Source organism: Polyergus mexicanus, unplaced genomic scaffold, assembly GCF_030449975.1.
Source record: "Polyergus mexicanus isolate NDT 795.1 unplaced genomic scaffold, iyPolMexi1.0 SCAF_11, whole genome shotgun sequence".
Classification (NCBI taxonomy): Eukaryota; Metazoa; Arthropoda; class Insecta; order Hymenoptera; family Formicidae; genus Polyergus; species Polyergus mexicanus.
Genome location: NW_027223331.1, coordinates 2,132,069 through 2,148,896, shown reverse-complemented (window position 1 = coordinate 2,148,896; position 16,828 = coordinate 2,132,069). Strand labels below are relative to the sequence as shown.

Sequence of the window (16,828 nt, the reverse complement as noted above, 5' to 3'; positions counted from 1 at the left end):
TGTGCCCGCTAAAAGATCTGCTCTCATCTCCGAAAACATTGCAGTATCGCGAAGAACGGACGCGCGAGGACTGGGGAAATCTAATGAGCATGATTCGATGACCTACATAATGACGGCAGAATTTATCCGTCGGCAAAGGCACAATGTAACGGCATTGATACGAAAGGAACCTTTGCCAGCGATTCGAAATCAATACGGCGTATCGATAATGTGTCAGTACGGAGAGCGGACCGTCTTTGCCTTACAATTGACTCCCGCACCGAAGCCAAGTGGTTGGGGAGGCAGGAGTCGTCGAGTTACAAAGGACCAAGACCATCCTGTCGATCCCGGGGAATTGCTTGGATCGCTGGGTGGTGTTGAACGGGGGAACGGAGATACACAGTAACTGTATATCGCGTGAGATACGATATTTCGTTACTGGAACGTATACTCTACGTACGGTCTCAAGAGCGTCCAAATTAATGGAAATTAATTTATTGAACGACAACAAATATTTATTATTGTCTAATATAAATTGACAGACGCACTTAATTTGTCAAATTTACATCGCAATTACGACTCTCTCTTATCGGAAACTTTTAAATATCGTAAAGTTAAAAAAAATAAACAAGGATATACTTTCGATTATTTCAATGTCTAGTTTAATTGAGATGTGATCTAGTTCTAATCGAAAATTTACTCCTCTCTTTTTCTCTCTGTTAGCAGAATGAAAACAGAGCTTTACGACTGAAAGAACCCGCGTCCCTGGCACTCTCCGCCGGCGGAAATTCCGGCAGCTACGTGGATCCGGACGGCACGGCCATTGTAATGTCATCCGAGCTCCTGCCGGCACCGACTCCGGATCCGAGAGTGACGTGGAATTACTTCGACGAACAGGGGTGAGTCGGCGATCCTCCCTCGCGATAATCAGCTTAGCGGATACACTTCGAACTTCGTCCACTTCGCGGGCATATTTTCTCGTTGCCGTTGCAGCGTCTCATAAGCATCTCAAAGACTCTCGCGAATGCAATATTAATCCAGTCGGCGACGCGACTCAACTTTTGACTCGAGTTCACAGAGTTGGCAACATCTCGGTGGTATTAATTATTTCGCGCGTTCGGCACAAGAACCTATTATCTTCGAGAACTCCGTCCTCGCATTAACTTTCCACCAGCTAGAAATTGCATCGTATCGCGCAGTTCTTCGCTCTACCGAGGCATTTCCGCGCATTATTGCTCGCTGCATTACACGTTGGAATGTTTCATTCTCTCTGCGCCATTCATCGGCGCTGTTATCCCCGCAATTATAGCGGCCTCGAGGGCGTACCGTTATAATCACGTTATGATAGACGTGTTGCGCGTGTTCTTTTTCCCGACACGTCCGTTCCGAATACGCTTACGCTTACGCCAACTCGTGTATTCCGGATTGACATCGAGACTTGAAATGCGCGAAGAAATAACAAGAAGATATAGTACAGCGATAATTTTCTTTGCGCAACAGGTACGTCTCGAGAGGCGGTCTGCGTGCAGGCGAGGATCCATACGCGAGGAATAAATTCAATCAGGAAGCCTCCGACGGTCTTCCGAGCAATCGTGACATACCCGATACTCGCAGCGCCATGTAAGTTTGTTACATACGTTTGTTTTCGCATATACGTGCGCTGTCGCAATAATGTCGTAAAGAGACTTCTTTAACGGCACATTTTCATGTTTATTAAATTGGATAAAATATATCCAAAAATAAAAACATACGTACAAATGATCCAGATTAATATACATAACGCAGAAATATCTCAAATGAGCTTGAGAGAATGATCGTGTGCCGCTTGTCTCTTATGATACCACTCTGCAATATTTATTCGACTCTCTTCATCGATCGAGAAAATTGCGGAAAGATATCTCGATCGCGTAGAGTCGCAAATTTGTTTCGTGAAATAAATTCTCGTTGGCGCATCCGGAACAAGTAGACGGCCAGACAAGTTTCTCTCGAAGCGTCTTTAAATAATGTATCGGCCCGTACAATTATTGAACACGATTCGCCGTCGGACAATTTTCTCGCGAGACGAGTACTCCGGGATAAGTGAGAAGACGACGAGAAGAAATAAGAGGACACGCAGAAATCGGCCTGTCAACTCGTTTATACATTACTATTGGCAGCTACGTGATTCTCTCGGCTCGGATATTATTCCTTGGAAACGATCGGCAAAATCGCGGCCGTACCGTTGGAAATTCATGCGGTATTATGATAAGCCGCATTAAATTCAGACCGTCAAATGACAGCTACTTCGCCGAGGAAGAACGACGAGATTTCACGCATACCGCGAATACCGCGCGTGTAGCAATATATATTTCTTGCCGCCTATATAAAAAAGTAAAATAAGGTCGTATATAATCATCTATAGAAAGGAACTCTCATCCAATTTACCCGACGAACGAAAGAAGATTGATTACCGTATACGATTTCTCGATATATCTGAACATATCTATTTTATTACGTTCATAATTCTTAAAGAATGTGCCGAGGGAAGAGCACATCTCATACGTTTTCTTGTTAACGTGTACGCGATCAAAATAAAATAGAAGAAATCCATTCCCATCACCGGATATCTTTAGTAATTTCTTGCCAAAAAGTAATCCAAGTCCTCAATCCGTTCTACTTATTGGTTACCGCCTTAACTTCATTAAAAAAGGATAATAATGCGCTGCGAATAATGCTTGCGAAATATCGAATACTCGGTAATTTAATCAAATTTCACATTTGAAATCTTTAATCTGACTTTTTAAATAAAAAATTCATTTTTTTTTTAAATAAAAAGTCACAAAGAAAAAATATAAAGGCATACGAATAACGCGACTTTTGAAAAAATCAATAAAATTGTAATTGGCAATTTCTTCGCGCCGCGGAATCACGAGATAAACCTAGCGAAATTCACTTGACCCCCCTAGGTGCAATCTATCCTCGTACGCTGTCCGACAATGCCTTTTTACATCATGAAAGATTCAAAGACAGCATAAAGTTCCAATACGTTCAGATCGTTGAGGAGTTCGAGTTGCTCCCAAGAAAAGCGATAAAGAGAGCCACGGTCTCATAAATTCTTATCGATATACATAGATCATTGACAACATTGTAACACGTCAAGCGTGTTAGTCGTTCGAAACTAGTCGATCTCTAAGAAGTTTTGCGTGATACTTTCCCACGCTTATAGGCTCTGTATATGATGTTTGTAACTAAATATAAATTATAGTCGTTTCAAGATACCTGTTGTTATCTCTTGTCGTGCTGGAAATCACGCGAGAATCTACCGTTTGTCATTCGGATAAATATTAATAGGTCATTTCTCTCCGTGATTAATGCGCTGTCAAGGTATATCGATAATTAACATCGCAACGTTATTTGTATTATTTCGCGCCTCGATGGATACATTAATTTTCACATTACCGCATGTGCTTTATTAAAATGTCATTAATTAGATCTAATTGATATTATAGTATGATTCATACGCGGTCTTTTTTTTTTTTACATTTTATAATGAAGTGTCCTATAAAATGCGAAATAAGTATCGAGATTGATATAATATAATTGATTGAGATACATATATATGTATTATATATTTTCTATTTTAATTTATTATTTTAAATTAATAATTAGTTTAATTGATGGAAACGTAATTATCGCAATTTTCTGGCATCATATTTCTCGCATCACCCACGACTTAATTTGATTTAAAAAATTGCAAAATGTGGAAAATCCACTTGGTCGCAAATCGGCATTTTTCTTTACGAACAAGATTGGTTCTGTATATATCTGTTTGAAACAAGAAAAACATGTTGAAAAATGTCTCTGCGAATGGATGGAGAAATATTGCGGATCGCGCTATAAATCCCACTTCAGGAAAAATCGACGACGGAAACGTGCTTCGCTGCCTTCTCCGCGAGGTGAATTCTCGTACACGTCTATCCTCGTTCGCGCAGACGGACGCAAAAGCGCAGGAATTCAAAGTCGGACGAAGTTTCGCGCGATTTCGGATGAAAAAAAAGAACGGTACTTTTTGCTCTTCCACAACCTTCGTTCGTGGAAGGGCAGTTTTCCGCCTCGATCCTGAATCCGTGAAGAAGCGGAGGGCAGCAGAAATTGGGGAAGCAATAGGATTGAGTTTGCAAAGTTCAGGGCTCCTGTGCTCAATAGTATTGCCCGCTCTTGTTGCCCTACGCGTTCAATATACCGCTAATAAAAACGTGGGCTGCCTTAATGTGCTTTCTCGCTTTCGGCGAACGTACGGGAATATGGTATCGTTGGCTCGAAATTTTAATTCGTGCATGTCCGACGATGGTATAACGTGGCAAAACTTAGCAGAAATCGTATCGAGTTAGCTCGATCCGGATGATAGGATTGTTCGTAAATAATTTTTTATCGTACAAGAAATATCTTTGTTTGAACAAAACTTAGGAATGGTATTTTATGAATTATATATCCTCGAGAGAGGGAGAGAAATAATCGTATTTAAAATAATTATATGTTTAAATATTATATTATATGTATTTGACATATTTCGATTAGAGATACCAAAATGCAATCCAATTCTATAATTAATTAAACCATTATTGACACAGCCGATATTGAATATATTGTATAATAGTACATTTTATATAAATAGATATACATAATTAATGTTACTAATACTCATTATGACTATTCTATGTATAAATATGGATATTCAAATTTTATTCACATCAATTATTTTGTCATGTTTACTAGATTAACATGAAAATAATTGTTTCCTCATAGCTATTATATATATAATAAATTTTCAAATTTATAAAAATGTATGATATATCTTTGTCTCTCTCAATGTGTAAATATAGAAAAGGCATAACTTGTGCGTCAGAGGATTAATATGAAATTGCGAGAGATAGATAATTTTGTAGTCATGGACGCTTTGGTGTCAAACGATTATTACCGTATTCATATTGAAGAATTTGTATTGGCGAATTTATAGTGCAGTTTCGCTCTTTCTTTGATTGTTTAGCGCTGAAATGACTAGATCGCTCTACCAATCAATTCAAGATGATCTAATTTCCTGCGTTTCGCAACCGTCTTTCGCCTATAACCGCGACACACGGACAAACATGATCCACAATAATGTCGGCGAGATCTGTCAGCCACGCGCGAATAAATGTGTTATTTACTATTGATATATATTCGCTCTTGCGCGCTTCTCGATTACACGATATCGTGTGTAAGACGATATTAATTTCGCTTCAAAACGGAAGGAGATTCGTGTCGGTTTACGTCCGTTTGATTAATTTTGTATAACGTGCTCTAGGAACGAACTTGCGTGAGATATCGGATATGATCCGTGTGACGTATGTTTTATTATTTTCTCCGTACAGTACACTCTGAGCGCAAAATATTGTCTTGATTTCTGACGGAGCAACGCGGAAATTTTCTTAGTTGCGGTCTCATGAATCACAGCGAAAAGAATCTAGAATTGCGCGAACGGTAACTGATGAGAGTATAATATATCAATTGTGAATTTTACAAATATTAGCCGTCTAGAATTAAGGACAAATAGCTCATTTTATTCTTTTTGCGCACATATAAAAGAGAAAACTATATATATATGAACAAATAAATAAATAAATATATATATAATATATTAACTAATAAAGTTTGCATATGACATTATATACGAGTTAGAAACTGTATGTAAATGTTATACGCGATTTCTCTTGAACGAGATTGCAGTGAATAGACTGCTTCGATGGCCGGGCACTTCATCATTTTTTGCAAAAAGAAAAACCGTTTATTAAAACATTAAAAATTTCCATTAGAAATCCTCCATTTAATCACGGCGCTCTTTGCTACGAGTTGCATGATATTTGACTGTTCGCGTAATGTTCAAACATTGAACTGTCAAGTGCGTACGAACTTACAAAGACATTCCAGTGTTTTGCAAATACGCTATTCGTTATCGAGAGATCGAATTACCTTTTATTATAATTTCCATCATACGTTTCCATCGTACCGATAATACAAAGTTTCCATTATTGGCACGTCATACCAGAAACTCGATATGCCGGTGGATGCATTAAATATATCAGTGCGCTTTGCATTGTCGAGTTAAGATCTTGGGAGAGATTTCCGATGTATAGTTGTAAATCCATCATTGTGTGACTGAACTTTGAAGAGTTTCTAAGAAAATTGTAGGTATAAGAATCGACAGCGTGCGATTTGAAAATCATACGCGCGCCGAACAAAAAACGGTATTGTTTATATAAATCAATGATTACTTCATACAAGCTGAAATGAAAAAAGGGTATTTTGTTGCGCAAAAACACAATTGCAGATATTATTTTTCACGAAATAGTATAATATTTTAGGAGTTTTTATTTGTGGGTTGCCGTTACGTGAAGAATTATGATCGCGCCAAAGATACCAACTTCCTATAAACAAGTGTCAAGAGAAAAATTATAGAAGGAAATTAAGTTACGAGAGGTTGCGGATTTGTTTTCGTAGCGCGATAGAATTATCTATTTGCTCGCCTATCTCTTCTGTCTGACGTAACAAGATTTCGCTACTCGCGCCGTCTGACTATGCGCTTGCAGTTACTACTTCTTGACTCAATGAATACGTGCGATCTATTATATTCGACGTGGAAAAAAAATTGATCTGTCGATAGTTTTAGAGATTGTTGTTAAAATGATTCTGCTTTAATAAAATCGAAAACTGCATATTTATTCTATGAAAATAGCAAGAAAAATCCCTTTACACTACTCATTTTAATAAAATTCTAAAGTCTAAAAAGACACATTTTTTTACATACAATTAAAATATAATTAGCATACCGCTACGCGCACACACATATTTCCCTAAAAATATAAAATTTATTCCACAAAAATTTTATATCACACGCATGTCGACATCTCGACATATAATTTACAATATTTGTAATATTATGATACTATTGTATAATCTCTCTTATACATAATATACATAATGTTTCGTATAAAACATTTACATAATTAGCTGCACACAATTTAATTTATTATTAATTGTAATTCGCAAGCATTGATTTTATAATTGATTTATTATTAATTTATTTATAAAATTAAATTAAATAATGAGAAAAGATTGAAAATTATATGTTGCATTTCTCTCATTTAAGAAAAAACAAAGTTAAGAAGATTTCGAATGATTTTTCCGATTATATGTTTTACGTATCACTCATTTTCGTTTCAATTCCGTTCAATTTATGATTCGAATAAGGAAAGCCTCTATATATGTTAAAGAGATATAAAATCTAACAGAACACGACAATGAATTTCAACAAAAATTCTGCCTTCGTGCAATTTACTGCGATAGGAGATATTTACATTCCTGTTTACTACTCAAATTCGATAAATTATGAAATACGCAAGATGGATCGTTGGTTACGTATTCCTGCAGAATCTAACGTTGCGTCTTGTGTGTCGTATTTCCTTCTATTCTTATGGATTAATAATACGGTCAAAACCCTGGGATACCATGGTACGTGCTCTCATGAATTATAATAAGGATAGTTTTATACTCTGTTAGGAGATCTTCTAGGTACGCGTTATCGTTTGATGTATGGGATGTATGCATTGTCGTTTGATGTATGACGCCGGTCTGCTGTTTCTACGATCCTCATTTTGCGCGCCGGCTGTTTTATGTCTCTTGCATTATCGATCCGTCCCTCGTCTCGTCCGTTGCAGACATAGAAATATTTAATTCCTCTGTTTGCGACAACCCCAGGCTGGGTGGATCGCAGTGATATGTTTATATTATGTAACAGTTCTAGCGTTTTCTCAAAAGACTCCTTCTATTGAGACATTAAAGTAGAGATTGTTCACTCGTTTGTCACGACGCATTATCATTTGTATAAAGAAATATTTTTATTTTATATTTATATACAATAGAAATATATCTTAGAAAATATTTGTAAATAAAATAACCTGCTAAATAAGACATCTTGTTTTACCACGGTTATATTCAATGTTTAGGATATTTCTGAAAACTTACAGAAATAATGAATTGAAAATTCTCCGTACATTGTGGAACAATCGGTTACGTAACTACGCATGAATAAAGCCCGTATATTTGAAGTTATACGAGTAAGTCGAGCAGAATCTCAGGAAGTTTTATTCGAAAGAAGCGAGCGGAATCGAGTTACTGTGATATTGTCGATGGTACGACAAAGGATGTCATCTTGTCTAATCCATCCGAATAAAAATTTGTGTCGATTTTTCTTCCACCTGGGAAACAATCTCGATTTTTTTTTTTTTTTTTTTTTACCGATCGCATTTATGGAATGTTTTTTAATATAACTATCACTCTTTTTTTACTCTTTTTTTCATTCTTAAATTACATACAACGATGGCAAGAATTTGATCATTTATCGCTACAATCAGTATAGTCGACTTTAAGATTTTTATGATATTCGCGCACTTTGCTGAAGATGCTCGACAAATTGCGACGCGCTATTTCGCGAAATTTTCGAATGCTAAAAGAGACATGCTCCACACAGTAAGGAAAGCCGGAATCATGGCAGCTGGAGATTCTCAAAGCGGCGACAAAAGATGTCATCTTGTTCGATGTACTTGGCTGACACAATGAAGTTGTCCTTATCTAGCTATGCGAAACCGTCGCCGTCTGCATCAGCACTTACATAAGCGCGTTGCCCGGTAAATGTAGGTACGACACGGTACAGAGAAGCGGTGCTGAGACCCGGTTCAAGCCGGAACGGAACATTTGTCTCGCTCGCGGGAGTGCGAGAATACACCGTGTTTTCGTAGGAAACGGAGTTAGCGAAACGAATTCTCTCTGTTTAGTCTCTCTACGATAAGGCGCGGTATCGCGGACAAACTTATTTCTCAGTCGAAAAACTTTGTCGTCATTCCGAGTTCGCGGAAGAGTGCTCGTTCCGCGATATCGAAGCTGATAGAAACAATTCCTATGGCGATTCCGAGCGACTCTCGAGCGATGCTCGCTCCAAGTTTTCGCTGCATCGCGATTCCGACCGCTTCATAAACTTTCATGTTATTTCCGAATGCTTTTTCCTCGCGTTTCAAATCACTGATATTGATTTTTACGCAATTCTTTGCACACGGGATGAACAAAAATCAGATAAATTCTTCTATCACAAATTTTTTGCTATCGCCATTATTTATAATCCATCGAAAAAGCATATGTATCTACAATATCTGCATATAGTATTTTATATATTTTTATTATTCTCATAAAATTGCGTTAAGCAAAGCAAAAGGATTTTAATAAAACAAATCTATACGTATATATATATATATATATATATATATATATATATATATATGCATGCAGACATATATATGTGAATATCGGACATCTATGAGTCGCTATTTCAAGTCTGGCTGTTTTCCGCGAGTTGAAAAGTCCATTGTAGCGAACCTCGCCTTATACGACGCTATTTTCAGATAAGGCCGAGTGTGGGATAAACGGATTTTTCCGCTGAAAAATTCTATAACCACTTTGGTGTACGGTGACGGTATTGGCGTGGCATGGAAACTCTCCAGCGCTGATTCGCCTTTCACAATGTGGAAGTCCGACACACGACTTCCGCAACGACTGCTACAACTGTCCGATACAGTGACTGTCACGTTCAAACGATAAATTCGATAGAGTTTTTATCGGACGATGTCGCAGGACGCGGACGCCACCATGTCCCTTTATTCCGATGTCATTTACTAATTTTATACAGTTGACAGAATATGCCAAAACACATCCATCTATTTCGCTTCTTGCTCCCATACAGTGTAATATAAACTACACGAAAATTTATTATTTTGTATCTCATTTTTATGAAATAATTTGTGATTTGGAAATATACAATAAATCACAGTCAAAAATTGAATTGATTTAAACGATATGTCATCTTATATATAAAATCAGAATAATTCTTATTATATTACTATATACATTATTATATATATATTACTATATTATATTTATATATTTTGCCTATTTTATAATATTTTATTAATTATAAATCATATTAATAAAGGGGTATTATTTACAAAAGTTTTTAAATATTTTATTAACAATGTAATAAATCACAAGAGAAATTGATAAAAACCAATCTTGTCTCGGATAATCGCGCAAGTGACGAATGCTAGACGAACCGTTAATAAAAATTATCGAGAAAGAAATTAATTTCCTAAAGACTCGAATAATGAATTCAACTCCCTCAACTAAAACAAACGTAAACTTTATTACCGGTAAAAACCAGACCTCTTTTAGTACATTCGAGGACGATTTTCTTCGCGGTCTCTTTTTATCGTTGTACCCGCTGACGCTGAGTTATATCCTTTCGGTGCAGGAGGGAGGAGGATCTCTCATGATAGTTTTCTTCTTAAAAGTTAAGCACCACCGTTGTTTAATTTCATCGTGGCAATAAACAGCCGACTATCTCGTTCTCTCTGAATGAATCTTTTTTACGAACCGCGCTCGCTGAAAATTATTTTACGTGTAGAGGTATCTATATTCGGGAACAAGTACTACCGATAAAATATCATTGTCCGATTACGTCGGTGATTTTTGTTACGATAAGTCTCCGACGAACCTGACAGTAAAAATTATTTAAAACCTTTTGCACGAAATTGCTTCCGCACAGTAAAATCGAGTAATAAAATCGGAGATCGGCAGCGACCGACGCGATAGCGTTGAAGAATTCGATGAAGAGTATTAAAAATATTTTCACGAATACGATTAGGAATCCAGATTCGTTATTGAACTTTTGTAGATTTTTTTATCCGCGCCAAAATTATTGCGACAACGTTACGGAGATAACGCTACGATTTTCCGCTGCCATTATGAATGGTATTGCCTGAATATCGTATGCGCTTCTAAATTTTCATTTAAGTATCATTTTTTGTACCATTTGGTTCCCAGAGAAAGAGGAAAAAATTTAAACACGATGAAAATTCCTACTCTCTGATCTAATTACTTTATCGATCGCAAATTAATTAGACTATTTTTTCGTGCCACAATTTAAAACTGGCTTAAAATCATGCACTCAAATTAACAAATTAATATAATTTCATTTATCTTTTATATTTTTTCATTTCTAATCTTGAAAAAGTTTTTGTATCTTTAACTTAAAATAATTAATAGTGCTAGGAACGTGTTAAAATTGATTTGCGGTAATTGACTTGTAGAAGAATCATTCTTTTTTATACAAATTTTTTACATTAGAATAAGTATGATTTAATTATATTCTTTGGGTGAAAAATTATTTTTAATAAGAATCTCTTAATTTCTAGAAAATATTCTCCGTCATGCCCAAGAAATAATTCTGTCGCTATATGATTGAAAATATTTCAAAGATGTCCTTATACTACTGACAGTTTCCTATATGAACCGTGTATAAATTCATTTCTACAAAGTGTATAAATTTATTTCTAGAAATTTTCTTATATTGAAACAATGCCGTGCTCCCCATTAGGGAACTCTGATTTTATCTCGTAACTTTCCCGAGTTCACGACACAAGTTATCATATTAATCTGAAATGAATAATATCCATTAATATAATGCAATATAATGTTCGCTATACATATAACTTCTATGCTATATATGTAATTCTCATTATCTCGCGTATCTTAACATAGTTTGCGGTATTAGATGGCTTCTAATTAAAACTTATGAATTAATTTATAGTTTTTAATTTTCCTATAAAAGAACATTTCCGATTGTTATATTTTAATCGAAGTAGAGCTAGTTACAATTAACTGGAAATACTGATATAGGAAAAGAAAAAAAATTATTAGCATATAAAGTCATTTCATAAGATATATGAAATAAAAAAAGTAATCGCGCATTAAATATTTATTGATTTATATGGAATGAGGATTAAATTAATAAAGAAAAATGTGCATATATGTGTGTACACATATATATGTATAATACTATCTGCTTAATACAATTCATCTTGCTTAAACGGATAGTTTTCTTGGCAAATTAATACTTTACATATCTTATAAAATGTAAACAGTTGCTATTGGGGGATTTTTCTACCAGTACGTCTTATCTACAAAGTGAATTTAAGCGTAACTTCTTTGAAGAAGAAGAAACGTAAGAAAAAACGAAAGAAATATTTCTCTTTTTCATATGAACATAAGAAAAAGTAACCATCTTTTTCAGGGGCTCCGGAATACTTTCAAAATCTCATTTCATAATATCTACAATTCCCTGTGTAGCGTGATATTTTGTATGAAAAATGCGCGGCGATATCCTAGCATTCCTCTTTATGTCGTATATCTTTGCGTTACATGTAATATGGAAATTTCTACCTCCGAGGCGTGTAAATATATGTATACAGATACGTGACCCTTACTAAATCTTGTTCCGACATTTCATCCAACGACACTTATCGAATGGTGTAGCTTCTATTTTATTTAGCACTTATATCCTGTATATGAGAAAAATAGAGAGAGAGAGAGAGATGAAGTATTTAAAAGTATAATATAATTTCTAAAATTAATATATTAGTCACACACGCGCGCGGATACTATATAAAATATTCTGTGCAAGATATGTTGTATAAGATATGTTTCTCTCTTTTATTCATTCGATTATAATGTGAGGTAATAAGTTCGATATTTTTTTGAAAATATATCGTCTTTCTATTATCAACGAATGGATCCAGTCAAACGCAAATAAGTGGCGTTTTTTTTTTTCCTCGTTGCGATAGAAATATTCCCGCCATCCGTTCCTTGTCGCCATCTACTTTATTGGGGTAAACCTCCGCCGGGGCATAAAGAAACCAGCCATTACGCGGGACTCGCTGTTAACGTTGGAAACTGCGGGTAATTAGGAAGCCGCTCGTAAGTAAACGGCGTGCCGGCCGGAACTTAAGAGTCGGAATGAGGTAGGGTACACCACGTCGAGAGAAAAGAAAGGAGAAAGAAAGGGAATTAGTAGCCCGCTTAACTCCGGAAATCTGTTATATTGACCTCACGTTTCTCCTCGTCGGCGCGGTACGGAAATAGTTATATCCTTCCTTCGGGAGAGAGGATTCCGACGTGGCACCTATCTCAGTTGTCTCGAGAGCTGAGGAACGGAAACCGAATCGAGATGAAAGAGAAGCAGGCGAGTGTCCCGTCATTTTCTACAGATGTCAATGATATTCCCTTGACGAACGATGCGTGTCTTTTTTTTTTTTTTTTTTTTTTAACCATAAAGTTAATTTGATCGAGACAATCCAGCTCTCCTCTTCATATTTATTTCCACAAAAAAGTCATCTTTAATTTCTCGTTTTTTAATTTTCGAATCTCATGCGTTATACGACGATACGTGAATAGGTCTTCTATCGCTGACGCGTTAGAAGGTTTATCGCGCATCTCGCGGTAAGTTTCCCGACAGGAATAACGACATTATGCGCTCTCATCACGAGAGATCTAGCCAGATGCATTTGTAATGCCGCACCTCTTGCCTCGCTCTCGTCTCGACGGGTTACAGCTCGCTTACTTAGTTTACAGGCGAAAATAAATGTGCGCGCACGCTACGTACGTGCGTGGGTACGTTGGTTTGCACCTGGAAAACTAATCTTCGGTTACTGCTGCTGGATAATTGTGTTTGCCTTCCATTTAAGTTGTTTGCACATCTGTTTGCATCCTAGACCCTCTTTTAGACTAACTTGTCTTCGGATTCAGCTTACTATCAAACCGCCAGTCTCTCCATCTTACTCTTCCTCCTTCCTTCCTCTTACTCCTCTCTCGTCTTTCACGACGTAGTATCTACACACGATATTCAAACGCTCTTAATTGCCCAATTAAATCGCATATCTATTTCCTATTACGCGGTACATTAATTTTTTTATTAAACGCGAGAGAGATTATTTTAAGAATTTCATGTTCTTCAAATTATTTTCGCGTTACATCATATCATTATTATAACATTTATTGTAAAATGATTGCGAGAAAAATCGATTTATTAAAACGTTAATCTAACAAGTATCGCATAATCTTTTCAAAATATCACCGGTTTATGATTTTATGAATGATTTTAATACTGATGATGCTGTGGTAAAGAAACGTGCAAAAATTATATCGAGACAAGACTTTGATAGAACGAGAATCGAATAAAATAGGGACAAAGGAATAGAAGGAGAATTAAATGAGATCGAAGTAAAGAGAAACGATAGATTCTCGTCTACTGTAAATTTCAAAAGAATCCGCAGCGAAAGTTCTTTCTCTTTTACGTCTGAAGAATTTAGAAGGGATAGGATTAAGCGCGTGAGAAGAGTACATTTATACTCACCTTTAACATTTTCTATATTTTTAGAACAATATGTTAATTTAAAACTATCGTAATATGTCGTACAGAATATATCAGATTATTTCTATACATATATACAGCAGCACAAAAATGACAAGAAAATATTTCAGAGATTAGCGGATGAAAAAATATATTATATAAATTCATTTATTAATTCATAATTTATTTATTTTTATTTATGTATATGGCCGAATGAGGTGCGCATACATAGGTGCATTTATGAATATTCAATAGATATATATAACGATGCGTTTAACGGGTTTGTAATACGCGTGACAATTATTCCAGTTGTACAGACATGAATCTTAACGAGCGTATGCGGCAATTAACGATACATCTCCCCTTCTGTTCCACTCCTCAATCATTATAATCGATCGCTGCCTCTCAATTCTGGATCACGTGCGATCGGGACGGCATTTTTCCGCGAGAGGATGCGTTCCCACAGATGTACAGGAAACACGTAACGCGATAGAGATCGTATTCTCCCGGGGAAAGTGCGCGATCCAACTTTTTAAGGCGTCCAGGTGAAAGAAGCTCACCTGCCTGAGCGCGCGTGGCGAATCGCTCTCTTGTGTTTCTCTCCCGTTAGCCGTCTATGGAGACACGGAAGAATGTCTCCTCTCTCTTTTCCTTTTTCTCGATCCGAAATCCCGCGCGGGTCATTAAAGCCGACGGGGAAGTTTCACGATTTCATCTACGAGAGATAATCTAAAATAGCGTGGGACGCGCGAACGCGGGCTCGTTCATCTTATTGATGCAAATAACGCGATCTTTCTTCGTTGATTCGGCGAAGCTGCCGCTTGTATTTTTCAAGTGATAGGAGTAGATTAGAATTAACTTCATCTTCCGCTTCATGACTATCGTGGAATTCGTGTATGTATATAAGATATTATGGAATTTTTCAGAGCGCGCTATTGATAATTCCAGCGATATATTTTAAGACTAGATACTACGAATGCAGATTCTGCATTCATTTTTTTTCTCAAGTGAAAATGTCGAGTAAAGACCCGTTACAGAATACGTTCGTTAACTCTTTCTGTCCGTCGCGTTTTATCTTCCTCTTCCTGATCCTTTTTTCTGTACATCATCCACTGATTTTATTACGATTTTATTCCATACATTATCGAGCGTTACGATCTCTCGCAATGTTTTTTCTCGGTTTGAGATTGTCAATTGAAGATTATGATTGTCGGAAATTATCCTTACAGCTTTTGTGTTTCCATCTCGAATTCAATTTATAATTTAAATCATTGTTCCATATCTATCACCTCGACTATTATTTAAATATCAATAAAAAAAAATTAAAAATCTTCCGTTAAAATAAAAATTAATAGAAAAATTGACATCTTATTAAAAAATTATTAATAAATTGGCGATTTACTTAATTTATAAATTATATTGCAAGTTTAAGATATAATAAAAACATAAAAATTTGATTATAAAACTATTTCATAGAACTGTTAAAGAAGTATTGAAACGTTCTTTTCGCCACTTTCTCGCTAATGCTCGTAGATAGGAATTCCTCGATTTGTGTCGTTAAACTTGCAACTCGAAAGATTAAAGTGCAGACCTCGATGAATCGGTAATTTCCAATGAAATCGCAGTAGAGGAACTTTAAATCGCACTTTCGCCGCGATAATTATCGAAGTCATGACGGCGCGATCTTCTTTATTCAGGGTTACCGATTCCGTGCAGAAAAAGTTCTTGACTCAAATTCGACATATTTTCTCAATTAGCGCTAATTAATCGCTCGTGCCGGATGATTTTCTAGGACGCGGCGGTGTTTTAATCCCTTTTTTTTTTCTCTTGTCCTCCGTCCATAAAACAACCGCCCCTCTTTCTGGATCGAGCTGGATCGCTCGACGGTACAGTTTGGTTTCTGCTGAATAATACATAAATCGCTTTTAAAATCAAAAAGTTGCCCGTCGTTTTTCCGGTCTTCTTTTTTTTTCACTCGCCACGCTCGCGCCGATGGGGGCCGATCATGTGAATACTTAAACATGCGCAGCTGCTACTTCATGTTATAACGACCGCTTTTTTTTTCGAAGCTCGCCACCCTTTCCCTTCCGCATTTTCCGCTTCTCTTTCTTTTATCTCGGCAAAATAAAGAGAAAGAGAGGGATGACACCGATCTTCCTTTCGTTTCTACCGACATTCTTTCGTGACGCGAAAGCGCATGACACTAGAGTGAAAGTGGCGAAAAACGATTATGCGGTCCAATTAATACCCCTTCTCTTAATTATGCAAGAAATTACTTTCCCATCGAAAGCTCACTTTTCGCCCGCGACAATTACTTTGCCGATATTAATAATTAATCTGCCGTTTTCACCGTTCCATTTATTGTCGCTCGTTTGAGAGTTGCAGAATTTTGATACCAGATTTTTTTTACCGAGGAAAGAGTTATGGATTTCAAAAAAACAAAAGAGTTCCTTGCCGATTGCGGATAACAAAGTCTTTGCAATCGGAGAGAATCGATTAAAAAAAATTTTTATTTTTTAAAGTCAATATTATTTGAGCTAA

At 36.4% G+C, this 16,828-nt stretch overlaps 1 protein-coding gene across 5 annotated transcripts in view; it reads left to right on the top strand.

Moving 5' to 3' along the window:
• Pgant2 (polypeptide N-acetylgalactosaminyltransferase 2) overlaps positions 1-16,828 on the top strand; it is a 185,143-nt gene that overhangs the window by 141,639 nt on the left and 26,676 nt on the right. For 4 of the 5 annotated variants that reach the window (XM_070304304.1, XM_070304306.1, XM_070304305.1 and 1 more), the window contains exons 2-3: positions 706-878; positions 1,480-1,599. In XM_070304304.1, coding sequence (XP_070160405.1) covers positions 706-878; positions 1,480-1,599 — 293 coding nt within the window. Of the gene's footprint in view, positions 1-702; positions 879-1,479; positions 1,600-16,828 lie in introns of all 5 variants that reach the window. The other variant, XM_070304303.1, reaches the window with a different exon arrangement.